Consider the following 15,237-nt stretch of genomic DNA (forward strand, 5'->3'; position numbering starts at 1 on the left):
CAGGCACAGATTGAAGTGATCAGTCCAAGGCTGTGGAGTTTGTGAACCAATTTGTGAGGACTGCCTAAAGGCGGAGCTGAAGTTGATGAAGAGCATCCGGGTGTACGTGTTTGGGTGCTCCAGGTGGACCACGGCTGAATGAAGTGCTAAAGAAGCTCCGTCCTCCGTGGATCTGTTCCACCTGTCGGCAAACTGGTGGCTGTCCAGATCTGCTGAAATGAGGTCTCTGATGCAAGGTTATTATCGTTAACGAAAACTAACGAAAAAACAAAGACTAAAATAAAAAAAACATTCTTGTTAACTGAAATAAAAATAAAAATGGGAGTTTTAAAAAAAAACGAAAACTAAGTGAAACTGTATTGTGTGTTTACAAAACGAACTAAAACTAACTAAAGTGAAAGCAAAAATGTCCTTTGTTTTCTTTTTTGTAAATTTATTTCATACATAAACCCTCGAGGTTGATATGAAATCTATTTACTTTGCTCTGCCGGATTTACACCAGGTGTCTGCATCACACAGCACCTGAAGGTCCATGACGTCATGTGTCAACAGCGTGTCCGCCCGCGCCGGCTAGCATGATGCTACGGAGAAAGTTAGGAGAAAGGGGGGAGAGTCCTGTTTGGGATTTCTTTCATTATGACCATGCCAATGATAAAAGTGTCTTGTAGAAGAAGCAGGTGGTACAATATTTAGAAGGAAAAACCACAAATCTGAAAGTCCATTTGAAAAGCTGCACAGCAAGAAGGCTAACCAGGAGCAGGTAGCCTCTCTGCCCTCCTACCTGGAAAGAGAGGCTTCAGCCAGGCCAAGCAGCATGGGGAGGGAACGTGAGTCACAGACACACTGTCAGACACACACACACACACACACACACACACACACACACACACACACACACACACACACAGACCTACACACACAGTTGGACACAAAATCTTGAAAAGTTGAATTTGAGAGGCTTAAATTAGTTTTTGTTTACAATGTTGGACAGCAGGTTATGTATGTTTAGCACAGAAGGAAAGGCAGTTTATTTATACAGCACATTTCATGTACAGGACAATTCAAAGTGCTTTACATAAAACAACAACATTACAGATATTAGGAAATAGTAAAAGGCAGCAACACACAACACAAGAATCACAATAAAATCATAAATTACATTAAAATGGTTAAAAGCAAGATAAGTAAAAAAGGTAAAGTGCAGATTAAATGTATAGACACATGAGAAAAGAAATGTTTTTAACCTGGATTTAAAAATGTCTACATTTTGTGAAAGTTTAATCTCTACTGGCAGTTTGTTCCACTTGTTTGCAGCATAACAACTAAATGCTGCTTCTCCATGTTTAGTCTGGACTCTGGTCTGGACTCAGGTCTGGACTCAGGTCTGGACTAGTTGACCAGAGTCTTTGGATCTAAGAGCTCTGCTAGGTTTATATTCTCTGAACATATCACAGATGGATTCTGGGCCTAAACCGTTCTGGGACATAAACAATCAGAAGGGTTTTAAAATCTATTCTGTGACTGACTGGAAACCAGTGTAAAGATTTCAAAACTGGTGTGATGTGTTCAGATCTTTTAGTCCTGGTTAAAACTCTAGCAGCAGCGTTTTGGATGAGAAAGGCCAAGCACAGGTTTGTACTAAAGTTGCTGCAACTCTAGTGCAATTCTGTGTGTAGTTAAATATGAATTGTTTCATCTGAATGAATTAAACCTCTGGTCTAGAGTTTGTTGGGTTGTTGATGTTGTTCGTGATTAGTCAGATTGAGCTCCTTTAGACTCCTGGCTGCCAAGGACTGTGAACTGTCTCTTGAATGGATTCATGTTATGTTGATGCGTGTCTTTAGTATGTTGGGTATGTTGATTTTTACCTAGCACACTATCTCAGAAGCAGCATTGCACACTTTTTTTTTTACTTAAGGCTGCTATCTTTTGGGCTGTTGTGTTTGATTTGTCATTGGCTGTTCATGTTTCCTCCTGATACAGTTTTTAAAATTTGTGTCTTATTAAGTTTTTATTATACAATGCTTATTCTGAATTTTTTTAAATTTGCACCTGACAAATACTAGAGAGCTGACGTTAAAACGAATCGATTCTTTTGAACGACTCTTTTAAATGAACGAAGGGAACCGATTCACAGCTGTGAGCCATTCATTTGTGAGCCATTCTTTTTATATACAAATTTTTGACACTGCCTTCATCAAATCAAATCAAACTTTATTTATAAAGTGCTTTTCATGCCATTGGCAACACAAAGTTTTTTACATGATTAAAAACATTTATGCATATCTCAGTTCATATCTCATTGTTCAATAAAACAAGCCTTTTCATACATCAAAGTACAATAAGAATAAAAACACTCAATAAAATCTTTCACACAGTCACACGCACACACGTATACACACACATGCCAAAACAAATACTGTGAGTTCTATCCAAAACATTTACTAGAATTTGCACTGACTGCTCAGGTTTATTCTTTTTTTATCTATATTTTTCCTATAATTTTTTTTATCTTGTATAGTAGATTTTATGTAGGTACATATTTTGATTGTTTGTCATTCTTATATATTGTAAAATTTTGTAAGATATTGTGAGAACGAGCCAGTCTTTCTAATGGCTCTTTGAAAGGAACGGCTCCTCAAGATCCGGCTCCCTTCAAAGAGACATAAATCCCATCTCTAACAAATACCCTAATTTAGAAAAAACAAACAAAAAAAACTAAACTAATCAAAACTAAACTAAAACTAAGCATTTTAAAAAAACAAAAACTAATAAAAACTAGAAAATTTGCTCTTAAAACAAATTAAAACTAACTGAATTAAAAAATAAAAAGTCAAAATGAAATTAAAACTAAAACTAATAAAAAATCCAAAACTATTATAACCTTGCTCTGATGTGGGAGAGAATTTTCGAAGCACTTCATCAGAACCAGGGTCAGAGCAGCCCGGTCGTAAAACTTGAGGCAATTTACAGATGACTTCTTGGGTACTGGTATGATGGTTGTGGATTTGAGGCAGGTGGGGACAACAGCTAGTTGCAGGGAGAGGTTGGATTTTTAGTGAATACTCCTATTAGCTGGTCAGCACATGACTCTAATGTGCGGCCTGGCACCCCATCTGGTTGTGCTGCAGTTTGGAGACTTTTATTTTACATAGCCAATCTCACTTGATGGTTCTAGAGAATGAGAGCTGGTTCTTCTTTGTGAGGGGAAATCTAGGCACCTCCTCTATTGCTCTGTGTTTCAAAGCGAGGAACGAACCAGTTCAGTGTGTCTGACAATGAATGAATTAAACTTTATTGTCATTGCCAGTGTTGGGGGTAACGCGTTACAAAGGTAACTCGTTACTCTAATATACTACGTTTGGCAGTAACGAAGTAATACAACGCGTTACTAACTATATTTTGGTAATATTATTACAGTAAATGAGTCCGGTAATGCGTTACAATCCCAACTGTCAGTATAAACATCAGACAAATAAATAATAAAACAACCATCGCGCAACAGCCGAAAATAAATATGAAGTAGAAGAAGAAGAAGAAGAGGAAGAAGAAGAAGACGAGGGCGGCGGCTTTAAATTAACAGAAGAAGAAGAAGAAAAGGACGAGGAATGATGGCAACCGACTCGACATTTTCTAAGTGGGTTTACTCTCACTATTTTGAATACATCAGAGAAATCGAAAAGAACAATGAGGTGTAGAACAAGAGTTTGTATCACATCATGTCGTTTAATTCTTCCATATCATTACATTATTGTAATTCAGCAGTTCATATTAACAACTACTTTCTGATGCAACCTCATTAGACTTTGTTGCCACACACATACTATAATAATGAGGAACTACATTTAAATGAGAACTATTCACCATGACAAAATATTGCGCACCTTCATTGCGTAATGCCTTGTCCTAAATGCTTATTTTGGTGAAAAGTAACTGAAAAGTAATATGTTACTTATTACTTTATACAGAGAGTAATATTGTAAAGAAATGTATTACTTAAAATTGAAAGTAACTGGTAATGTGAAATATATTACACTTGGGAAGTAACTTTCCCAACACTGGTCATTGCAACAGGTGCAAAGAAATCTTTTCCAGTACAAACCCGTCCAAAACAGGATCAGGCAGCCTGAGGCAGCAGCCGCTGTGCTGTCAAGGCTGATTTGTGGGCTGCAATGTTTTGTTATTGTGTTATTGTGTTCAAAGTACTCTTCAATTTGTTGTTTGTACTTGTGCTTGGCCTTTCTGATGCATTTTTCCAGGTTCCTCCTGCCTTCACTGTGTCGATGGAAACATTAGTGGTGCCTTCAAAATAGTGGAAAAAGCTGTGGTGACATCACATGTGAAGTCTCTATATGCTGTTTCTCAGTCTCAGGATGCTGCTGGGCAACAATGACTCCACAAATGAACATCATAGATGTCACTGTGGCATCAAACGAGTCTGGAACAAGGTGTTTTAGGGTTGTAAACATACATAATGCCTCTTTAAAGCCACGACTAATTACATAAAAAAGAAATTGCACAAGAAACAAAAAAGTAACATAAAATTTCTACAACATATGTTTGTTTTTCGTGCATTTTTTTTTACTAGTCAAGATAAAAGTTGCAAAACCATCTGATACGTGGATAAAGTGTGAATACACTTCTTTCACTTGCAGAAATTCTCCACTAGATGGAGGAATGGTTGCTTCCTGGTTGTTCTGAAATTAGTTTCTCTTGTCACTAAAAGGGGTTAAGTGACTTTTTCTGTACACAAATTTACAGTCAGTCTCCAAAGCTGTTATATGGATTTGTTGGTTTTGCATTTAGCCTACCTTATCAGTAAAAAAAAAAAAAAGAAGGAAATATTACATGGGGAAATAAGCAGTCACAAAAAATAAATAATTGAATAAAATTAAAAATCTGGCTGTTGTCATTTTACTCATCTGACTGTGACAACTTTTCCCATGCATTACCAATCTCTGCTTTATTTATTCATTTATTTTCCCTCAAATGCATAAAGTATTCATATTTCAGAAACTAAAACAAGTATATACTATCAAATCCAAATGCTCTGGCAGCACGGTTAAATGTTTATTTATTCTAGTATTCATTTGCACCTCAAAATCCATACAGATAAAGATTGTAAATCCATTTTTGTAAATTACAATACACTGCAAGAAAAAACATTTAAACAAGTTGAACTGGTAACCATGTTATGATTGGTGGAGCATAGTGTCCATTATTCATGTACATTTACCGTAGTACACGCTTTAACACATACAAACCTCACGCTGCTTAGATTTAAGAATCAGACAAAACGCTCTGTTTCCTCATTTTAAGAGTTTTATTACAAACAATAATATAGTTTAATAGTAAATACAGTCACAGAAATTTCTAGACTCTCTCCTCCACTCTCTAACCTGTTGTTTATCTCTGGATATTCCAATTTCCTGATTCAGTGTTAATTGACTGCAGCTCAACACAGTTTCCCTGTAAGCCCATTATCTGACTCCTACTTGTTAAAACTTAATACAGAAACATTTGCCATGTCCTGACTTAACCACTACATTAGTTTGTATGCAAATCCCAAACAAACGAGCATCCACAGAGGACAAAATTGAATCATTAATGGAGACAAAAAAAATGTATCTGTATATTTAATGTTTCATCAATAATATTGAAATAGTTTTCACTACATCTGGTTTCTAAAGGCACACACACTCAAAAAAAGAGGGAAAAAAGTCACCGTTAGAAGCAATTAACATTTTGCCTTTCCTTTACATCGTATCTTCCTAAAATGTTTTTACCATTGTCAAACACACGCATGTACTGAAAGAAGAACAGGGGTGTTAACTCTTTAATTAAACCAATATGATAAGAAAAACTGGGCAATGATGCTGCTGTCTTCATCAGCTAAAAGAACAAGACCAAAGAAATAAGTGGCCCCATCAACAGCAGCAGGCCGGCGCTTGCACTGCTGGCACTGTTGCAGAAGTCGCCCTGACAGCAGTTAATTTCTGCTCCAACAACTCCTGAAAGCTGCGGATTTGAAGCAGCTGTGCAAATCGTCTTGGAGGCACAGCCCTTCCATGTATTCTTATTTCCTCCTGCAACCACTGAGAGAATAAAAACAATGTTATAACTTTAGATTCACTGTTTAATATTAGACTACTTAACATTGTTCAGAGCAGAGAAGAGATGTAGAGGAGGACAGAGGAAGCAGCAGGTCTCTTACCTGTTGTTTTGATGCAGTGATCCTCAGTCCCTTCGCAGTTTACAGTTTTAGTGCATGTTTCTCCTTCACAGGTGAAGCATTTTTTGCCATTTGGAGAGGATTGGCTGGCATCTGCAAAATAAAACAGCAGTTATTGAACGAATAAAAGATTGATGAAGCAATTAAAAGTAATGTTTCCTTTTTAATGTGTGATTTAACTGTTTGAAAACCTAGAAGTTTAATTATTGTGTAAAAATTAACCTGTAAGTTTCTCTCAGTTAATGCTAATTAAAAACTAGCAAATGAAAACTTTCAAAATCTTAAATAGAAATTGTGGCATGAATCTTTTCTGAGGCAACGGATCATGACGAAGAATATTTATTACCATTATTATTGTTTTTATTAGTAGTAGTAGTTGTTGTTGTAGTGACCGTAGTATTTTTTGTTAAAACCACAAGATAACAAATGACTTGTATAAACTAGTAAGTGAAGCTATACTTCAGAGTCAGGCTCTGAAGTAGCAAACAAATTATCTTTTTTAGCACTTAACATGTTTTTTTGGCCTGATATTACACCAGTCATTTTACACACAGTATAAATTCAACAAACTATAGTTAGAACAACATGACACAACTTTAAATGAACAAGAATGGAAATTACCAGGAACAGGTTGGCTGTTGCAACGGTCAGAGTTGCAGCACTTGCTGGTCAACATGGTTTTGGCAACTCCAAAGTTGACTGAACCAGTAATACATTCTTGAGCCAAAGTACACTTCTTTGCTTGAATATCAGACATTTGTGAAGCTCCTGCAACCAAACAATTGTAGACTGAGTCAGTGCGAAGAAGGGGATCAATGACCAGTGTATATCCCAAAACGTACCTGCATATGTTAAAAATCTGATTGCTCCACACTGATAATCTCCTGTGGGACATTGTTTGGTTGTCTCAGTGCAACTTCCAGAGGGTCCCGGTACACACTCATAACATGTCAGGGTGTTGACTGTAAAAACAATAAGCATAAGGAGCATTTACAGTCAACAAAGTAGCAGCAATACTGTGTTTCCACATTAATCCTGAAGGAAATTATTCAGAACTATGAACAATGGTGCCACTTAATAATTAAATAAAAGGGCAATATAGAAAATACCTAAAACACAGGCAAAAAATGCAAAAAAAAGTTGAATTATCTGTACAGAAGATGTAGGTTAGACAGAATGTAGAGGGATGTAAAATCAAAAGTATAATTACAGATAATTAACTATATTATAGTTATTTTCTTTTTAATAAGAAGAGAAAAGTAAAATAACATAAAACAAATAATGAACAGACGAAAGCTTGCCTTTTGGAAGAAGCCAGATCCCAAGGACCAGAGTAAAGAAATGCATTGTGTTCTTTGGAGACAAGCGGGTTTCACTTTACTCTGTTCTGGCATTAAGTAGGTCCTAGGAAGGCTCCTCCCTCCTGCAGCAGTGTCTGTTAACTCACCCTCAATAAGTATTGAATTCACACAAAACTGAATATCTTTTGATTTTGTTCATTTTTGAAAATTTTAATTTTAGTTTTTATCCTCAATACTTTAGAAAGTCCACATTATTCTCTATATGAATCATTTTTCACATAAATTTGGTGCTGATATTTTTTATAGTGTTGATCAAATTGTCCATCTTCTGGTTCTGCTCATTTTCAGAGTTTAAAAAATGCGAGATGGGCACAGAGCAAACATGTCTAAACAGACTCAGTGTTTCCTTGATAAATGGTTAAAATAGCAAAGGTCAATAATAGATTTAGGGGAAAACCGAGCACTTTAAGGGTCAAATTTCAGAGTGAGGAAACAGCTGTCTGTTACAAGACATATACAAAAGCTGCAACGCAAACGTCACAACACAACAAATTAGCTACGGCGGAAGTCCAGCATTATTTATTTATTTGTTTGTATTTCTCCAATGCTTCATTGTAGCAAGAAGAATGATGGTCTGGCTGCTGTGTTGTGCTGAACAAATTTGCTTTGCCAAGGGGAGCTTTATGGGTATAAGGTTTCTCTTAATAATCTGACTTTTTTTATCTTATTTATTTGGAATTATGGAATTTATGTAATCTTTCTGGACTTGACCGGAGGGGACAGAAAAAATGAAGAAGAGTGAAGAAAAGTAAAAAGGAGAGTAGAAAAACGAAAGCGGATACAAAGGTGTGTTTCCATTACCCCTAGAGTTGCTCAAAACCTTAATATCACGTGGGCAGCTGCCTAACCAGGGAAACCCAGACTTCCCTCTCCCCAGCCACATTCACCAGCTCATCCGGGGGAGATCCTGAGGCATTCCCAGGCCAGCTGAAAGATGTAGTTCATCCAGCGTGTACTGGGTCTTCCCCGGGGCCTCTTTCCAGTGGGACGTGCCCAGAACACCTCACCAGGGAGGCGTCCAGGAGGCATCCTGATTTAATCACCATAGACATGTTTGTTTTTGTTGTTTGACTAGCTTATTTTCTGCTTTTTGTGCTTGACAACAGAAATTTGAGTCTCTGTATGAGATGAAGGAAAAACAGTGAATATAAAATAGGACATCAAGTTTACAGGTGCTCATCATAAAATTAGAATATCATGAAAAAGTTGATTTATTTCAGTAATTCCATTCAAAAAGTAAAACTTATATAATGTAGACATTCATTCCTCACATACTGACATATTTCAAATGTTTATCTCCCTTCATTTTGATGATTATAACTGAAAACTAAAGAAAAATTTAATATCCAAGAAAAGAATATCACTTAAGACCAATACAAAAATAAAAAAAAATTCTACGGAGGGAGGCTGAGAATGCTGTAACGCGAGACTTGACAGGATCAACATGGCGCGCTGCTGAAAACAAACACGCCCCAAGCTAACAGAGAAAAATGGAAATAATAAAAATAACAATAATAATAATAATATGATGGATATATATATATGTATATATATATATATATATATATATATATATATATATATATATACTCCAGTATATATACTCCAAGACCTGCAGGATAGTGGGACTTGAGGGCCCGAGTTGGGGACCTCTGATCTAGAGAATGCTGTGGATGCAGGTGTGGCTCAGGACAGGGAGGTGAGGTAAGTCTAACAGTGTTTGGAATATGAAATATATAGGCTTTAGCAGGGGTTTCTGTAGGGACAATACACACATTAGGTAACACACACAAGGCAGAATTCCCAAAATATACTAAACCAGATATACCACGTGTTGTAAGTTGAACAATCTGGCATCAAATGAAGGAAGGACTGTGGTAGATATACTGCTTGTGTGATGAGTTGATGAATAACAGCTGTGCTTTAGTAACCTGTTGGGACAGCCACGCCCACTCACTCACACACAAGCACACACACACACACACACAAAACACAGCACATGGAGGGAAAAAAGGGAAAAAACAGAAGGGCAGAGAATGGTGTCCAGAGACTCATGACAACGCATGCTTAGTGTTGGCATGGTACTTTAAACTTAAGCAGCTTCTGTGAAAGTGAAACTCTTTGCCACTCATGTTAATCACTTTTTATTTATTAGTTATTCCATCAATGTTCTTTTATAAATAGAGCCAGCCAGCTCATCTTGTTCTATCTTGCCTCTAGACACCTCTATGTCCCATTGTCATAACAGAGACATGACAGATGAATGGGGCTTGTCGTGCTGGGCATGCGTGAAATGCATTAAAAACTTTAAAGCAATTAATTAGAATTAGTTACCACTGTTAACACATTATTTTTGACAGCCTTAATTCATAGCTGTTTACTAGACAGAAATCTTATTTAAATGCACAGAGTGGTCAAAGACCTGGGGCAGGATGGATCTTAGTAATACTTTCTTATCTGAATAAAAATTGCCGAACCAGGCTGCTATTAAATCTTTTAATTCCAATGAAAGCTTTAGCGTGTTATACTTTTATTTAGTTTTGTTGACATAGCTGTTGTTTATTGGAGACTGCTTTTATTTTATTGCATGGCAAAGGGTTTGGCCAGAACATTGTGGTTTAGGCTTACGTTTTTTTCTGAATCGGCTACTTTAGGTATGTTTTAATGTACTGTGTTAGCCATTTTCCTCTTAGGTTTAAGATAAGCCCAACTTCATTCATTATCAGACATATTATTCAGACACAGGTCACCAGTCTGTCGCAGGGCCAACACAGATATGGACAAACAACCATTCACACACACACACTCACTCCTAGGGAGAATTTAGGATAACCAATTAACCTAACATGCATGCCTTTGGACGGTGGGAGGAAGCCGTAGAACCCGGAGAGAACCCACGCATACACGGGGAGAACATGCAAACTCCACACAGAAAGGCCACCACCCCCAGGTTTAAACTTCCCCCCAGCCGAGGCTTGAACCGGCGACATTTGGGGTGCATGGAATAGCATCATGTTAAATGGTAAATGGTCTGTATTTATAGCATTTTTATGTACCTTGAATGATAACATTCACATATCACATTCACCCATTCACATACACATTCACACACTGATGTGATGAAGCTGCCATGCAAGGCACTAACCATGACCCATCAGGAGCAATTTGGGGTTCAGTGTCCTGTTCAGGGACACCTCGACATGAGCTCAACAGGCCAATGATCGAACTGGCAACCATCAGGCTACAAGAGGCTACATTTGGAGGAAAACTGGTGGCCTATGCTTTTCAGGTGATGAAAGTGAGACACTCTAAAGCTTCAAAGAAATTTGAGAGTTGGATGAAGAAAAGCATTCTCCTAATTATTCAGGCAAAAAAGAAACACATCAGGCAGAGTAAAACTATAGTATTCTAACATTTAATCAGTCAACTCACTGATTGAGAGATGAGTTAAAATTAAATGGAAATATGACGATTGGTGTTTGACACAATTATGCTTGGTGATTAGACTTTTGGTGCATGATTTTCATGAATCTGTGACATGTCTGAAGGAAGGGAGTGGGATATCCTTACTTTGTCCTATACTAAACATAATCACTATTGTCTGAACTGGACGGTTACAGGCAGTCATAGTTAGCATTTTCGTTTGAAGTCACTGGAAAATCACACAGTTTGTGTGTTCAAACATTAACACACCAGTGGGTCTACATTCTCTCACATTTTCACACATTCTGCAGCTAACCTTTAGACATGTTTTCTTAATAGCATATAAGGAAGTTCTTTTTTAAAAAAATCTAAAAATGTTCTACTTCCTGTTCTGTTCTTTTTCTTCTTCTTCTTTATCTGGGGCACAGTTGCATGAACAACAGACTTTTGCTGCTTTCTTATACTGCCCACAGTGATAGAGCTGATGATTATAGAGTCAAACTAGCATGTTTAAATGAATCAGTCTTCTTCAACTTGGTCAAAAAGTTTACTTAGCCAAGTGGACTGATCTGCAGATTCTACAAAAAAGTGAGGCAAGGTGTGTAAATAAACATTTGTCACATGGAGGCGTTTATTAAATTCTTCTCAGTAGTTAATGATAGTAATAGATACACAAGAAACACAGAAACACAGAAAGATGAGAGCCTGTTAATCACCATGGAGGAAATCAAGCCAAAATCAAGACAACTCAGAGGGAAATTAGACAACTGTGAGAACTCCAGAAGGGTACAACAACAAAAGGGGTACCAAAGAGGTACAGCCATGCCTGAGGCTCTGGAAACTGCCAAACAAAAGACTCCAAGCACTGGCTGCACGACTGAGATACACAAGAGAAACAGAGGCCAGGAAAATAAACCGGCTGTTCTCCACTAACCCAGCTAAACTGTACTCCCATTGGTAGGGTAATACCATACATGCTAACCCAACAAGGCTGGAGACTGAACAATACTGGAAAAAACATATGGGTGAAGGAGGCATCACATAACAGTGAAGCACAGTGGTTAAGAGAACTAAGAGTGGACCACAGCTCCCACTCTGAACAAAGTCCAGTAACCATCACGGTGGCAGACATCCAACAAAGACTTTCTGGTGTAAAGAATTGGAAAGCACCTGACCTGAACATGATTCACACCTACTGGTTAAAGACGTTAACTTCACTCCATGAGCTGCTCAGGGATTGGACCCACCCTGAATGGCTGACCAAGAGATGGACAATCCTAATAGTGAAAGATCCCCAGAAGAGAACAGTCTCATCCAACAATAGGCTGATAACCTGTCTCTCCACAACATGGAAGCTCCTGTCAGACATCATCAGCTAAGATAAGTGGGCACATGGATCGATACATGACAGAGACACAGAAAGGCATGGGTAATGGTACCATTGGGGGAAAACACCAGCTGCTGGTTGAGAGAACTGTCGCTCGGGACTGCAAAACCAAACAAACAAACCTGCGCACTACCTGGATTGATTACCAGAAAGCTTATGACTCAATGCCACATACAGTACATGGATCCTGGAATACCTGATGCTGTACATGATGCTCTGTGCCTGCTGCTGTTCCACATAGGCATCCCCAATCTCTGGGGGGAGTTGATGTTAACTCCCCTCTCTGACCTTTTGTCCTGGCTCCCCCTTACCTGGTAACAAATGAATAAAGATATTCATTACCATTGACAGAGATGTAAAGTAACTGCAGTTTTTGCAAAATGTTTATACTCTAAGATGTCTCTCATTGACATTTTTGTATTGCAATCAGCAATGTTGGTGACATAAACTTTGGTATGAGAAATCAAATCAACAGAACAGAAAAAACTGACCTCTTAAACTGCCTATTATTTAATTCTTTCATCAAGGTTTCAAATCCCTTTAGGGTAATGACAAACTTTATGCAGCAACTTCCATGTGGCTGATTAATACAGATAAATGTCCATTTGATCCTTTAATCAACCCTGATTAACTCCTATTGTTACCGCTTTGTTTAATCTTTAGATTTGATTACTTGTCCCTTTGATGTGAGAAGAGGTCAGGGCCTCGGTCGGCCTGCAGGATTGTCTTTAAAATGCTAGCATTAAACCTTAAATCAGCAGTGAAACTTTAGTAGACAAATCAGCAGCGAGAGGACATCAGTGTGACTTGTTGTAGTTACCAGGTAAAAATTACTTATGTGGATTCCTCAGTTAAACCTATATATGTTTGCACATTTTCCATAATGACTAAAGTTTTTGGTTTATTTCACTTTCGTTTACAGATTTGCTCTTTGCATTTTGGAGTTTACATTTAATGGGTAACTCAGCATCCACTGGTTTCATTTCTTCCACTCCCAAGAAAATGTCATGGGGGCATCAGAGAGAGGACACAATCAAGCTGAAGGACTTCTTGACGCAATGTGAGGAGGATCTCTGGCGTGTCAAAAGAAAACAAAGTTTATCTGTTAAAAAGATTCACCTTACTCAAAAGATCCGTTATGTTGACCTGGCTGGCCAAGAGAGTAGCAATTTCACAACCAGAGGGGAAATTCTTAACCCTGCCTTTGTTGAAGACCAAGGTCCATGAAAGACTGAACTCACTGTGGACATTTTGATCTTCAGAACAATGCAGCAAGACAATCTTCTCATTTCTGCTGTTTGAATGAGAAACTTCATACAGTTTCTCTGTGCTATTGTAACACTTTAGATTATATAAGATTATAGTTAGCCACCAAGCGTGTAGGTGTGAAGAGTGCGAATTCATGAACAGGAAGTCAGATGACACTGGGTGAGAAGTACACTATACCCCATCTTTATTGTTTTTCAAAACCAAATATTCACAGCATAAGCAGAACTCATGCACGTTTACTGAGTGTCATGTTAGCATTAAGTGAGTGAAGAAAATCTATTGTGTACATCTCTGCTTTGTGAAACATTCACTTGGTATGGTTGTTGTAACTTTCCTTTGAATGCATCTTTAAAAATACTTCACATTAAATAAAAATATATAGGCTGAATGTTTTGTGATAACTTTGTATAACTTTTTAGTGACTTCACAGCAGCAGAAAAACTAAAAGCTGCTTAAGTTGACAAAACTGAAACCAGAAGTAGTTAGAGTACAGCTGTGCTTTTTATATTGCGCTAAAGGAGAAGTTTTATTTATTTAAAGATTTTGCTAACAGTTCCCTTGAGAAGATAGAAGTTGTATGCGTTATTATCATGCTTGAGCATGTCATCGAGGGACTATGCAATTTACAACACCACATGCAAGCCAAGCACTCATTTCTCAGGGACAGTATCTCAGCCAACATTCGGTAGTCTAGTCCTTGTCAGCTGGAAATGTGACCAACATTGTGTATATGAGCAGCTGTCTTGGTTCTACAAAATATAATCTGTGTATGATTAAAAAATCAGTAAGATCCAGATGTTAAAGAATTAATTTGTCTTGGATTATTTATTATGTATTTTCCTTTTCCAAGGTTTTGTCAAATTTGTTTTTCTGGTTATTTTGATTTTTCTTTTCACGTTACAATTTTTAAGAAGGTTTTGTGTGGACTAATTAAGGTTTTGTGTGAAATTTATTGAGGATGACTCAATAAATGCCCTCATTACATGGATACTGTAGTATTTTTTCTGTTTTTTGCACTGTCACTGGGTGAAAAAATCCTTTTTGTTTCTTTTGTGTTTTTCTTATGTGCCACTAACTTTAAGCTATATAAAATATAAAGGGCTATTTTCATATAACCACAAAGACCATTTTGCTCTTCAGAAATTAGTAGAATTGACAGCACTGATTTCAAGTTTTTTATTATTAAAATGCTATTTTAATTGTGCTTTGTTGTATGAACTGTTGAAATGTTTAAGGTAGATTGATTTAGCATAATTAAGTGGAGCTTCCCATTTTGTCATAAGCCTGCTTGTCTTAAAATTAGCCTCGTTATGTTTTCCAGTACATCGTTATATAACATAACACAACACAATATAAAAAGGTATTGATAGTAAATGGTATTATTTTTGTGTTCAAGTAATCCATCTATTTATATATATGTGTATTAATTAGTCATTGTTCAGAACTTGATTGGCTGTTAGATCCATTTAATTTGAGTCAGGTGTGTTGAAGCAGGGATACATGGAAAACCTGCTGGATTGCGGCCCTCGTAGGACCGAATTGAATAGCCCTGATGTACAGTTTGC

At 37.2% G+C, this 15,237-nt stretch overlaps 1 protein-coding gene across 1 annotated transcript; it reads right to left on the reverse strand.

Annotated features, from left to right (window-relative positions):
- Positions 1 to 5,098: 5,098 nt before the first annotated feature.
- Positions 5,099 to 7,633, reverse strand: LOC121641458 (urokinase plasminogen activator surface receptor-like). Its single transcript, XM_041987595.1, has 5 exons — positions 7,534 to 7,633; positions 7,075 to 7,194; positions 6,854 to 7,000; positions 6,215 to 6,325; positions 5,099 to 6,095 (listed from the first exon to the last, which is right to left on the reverse strand). Exons 1-5 carry the CDS (start codon positions 7,577 to 7,579, stop codon positions 5,893 to 5,895), a joined length of 627 nt encoding a protein of 208 aa, XP_041843529.1. The 5' UTR covers positions 7,580 to 7,633; the 3' UTR covers positions 5,099 to 5,892.
- Positions 7,634 to 15,237: the final 7,604 nt, after the last annotated feature.

Source organism: Melanotaenia boesemani, chromosome 6, assembly GCF_017639745.1.
Source record: "Melanotaenia boesemani isolate fMelBoe1 chromosome 6, fMelBoe1.pri, whole genome shotgun sequence".
NCBI classification, from domain to species: domain Eukaryota; kingdom Metazoa; phylum Chordata; class Actinopteri; order Atheriniformes; family Melanotaeniidae; genus Melanotaenia; species Melanotaenia boesemani.

Bases quoted from the DNA above. Each gene is read 5' to 3' on its own strand.
- LOC121641458 (XM_041987595.1), bottom strand. From the start codon at position 7,579: ATGCATTTCTTTACTCTGGTCCTTGGGATCTGGCTTCTTCCAAAAG. The intron at 7,195-7,533 runs GCAAGCTTTCGT...TTGTTTTTACAG, and splicing joins GATCTGGCTTCTTCCAAAAG to TCAACACCCTGACATGTTAT. The intron at 6,326-6,853 runs GTAATTTCCATT...TTTATTTTGCAG, and splicing joins CAACAGCCAACCTGTTCCTG to ATGCCAGCCAATCCTCTCCA.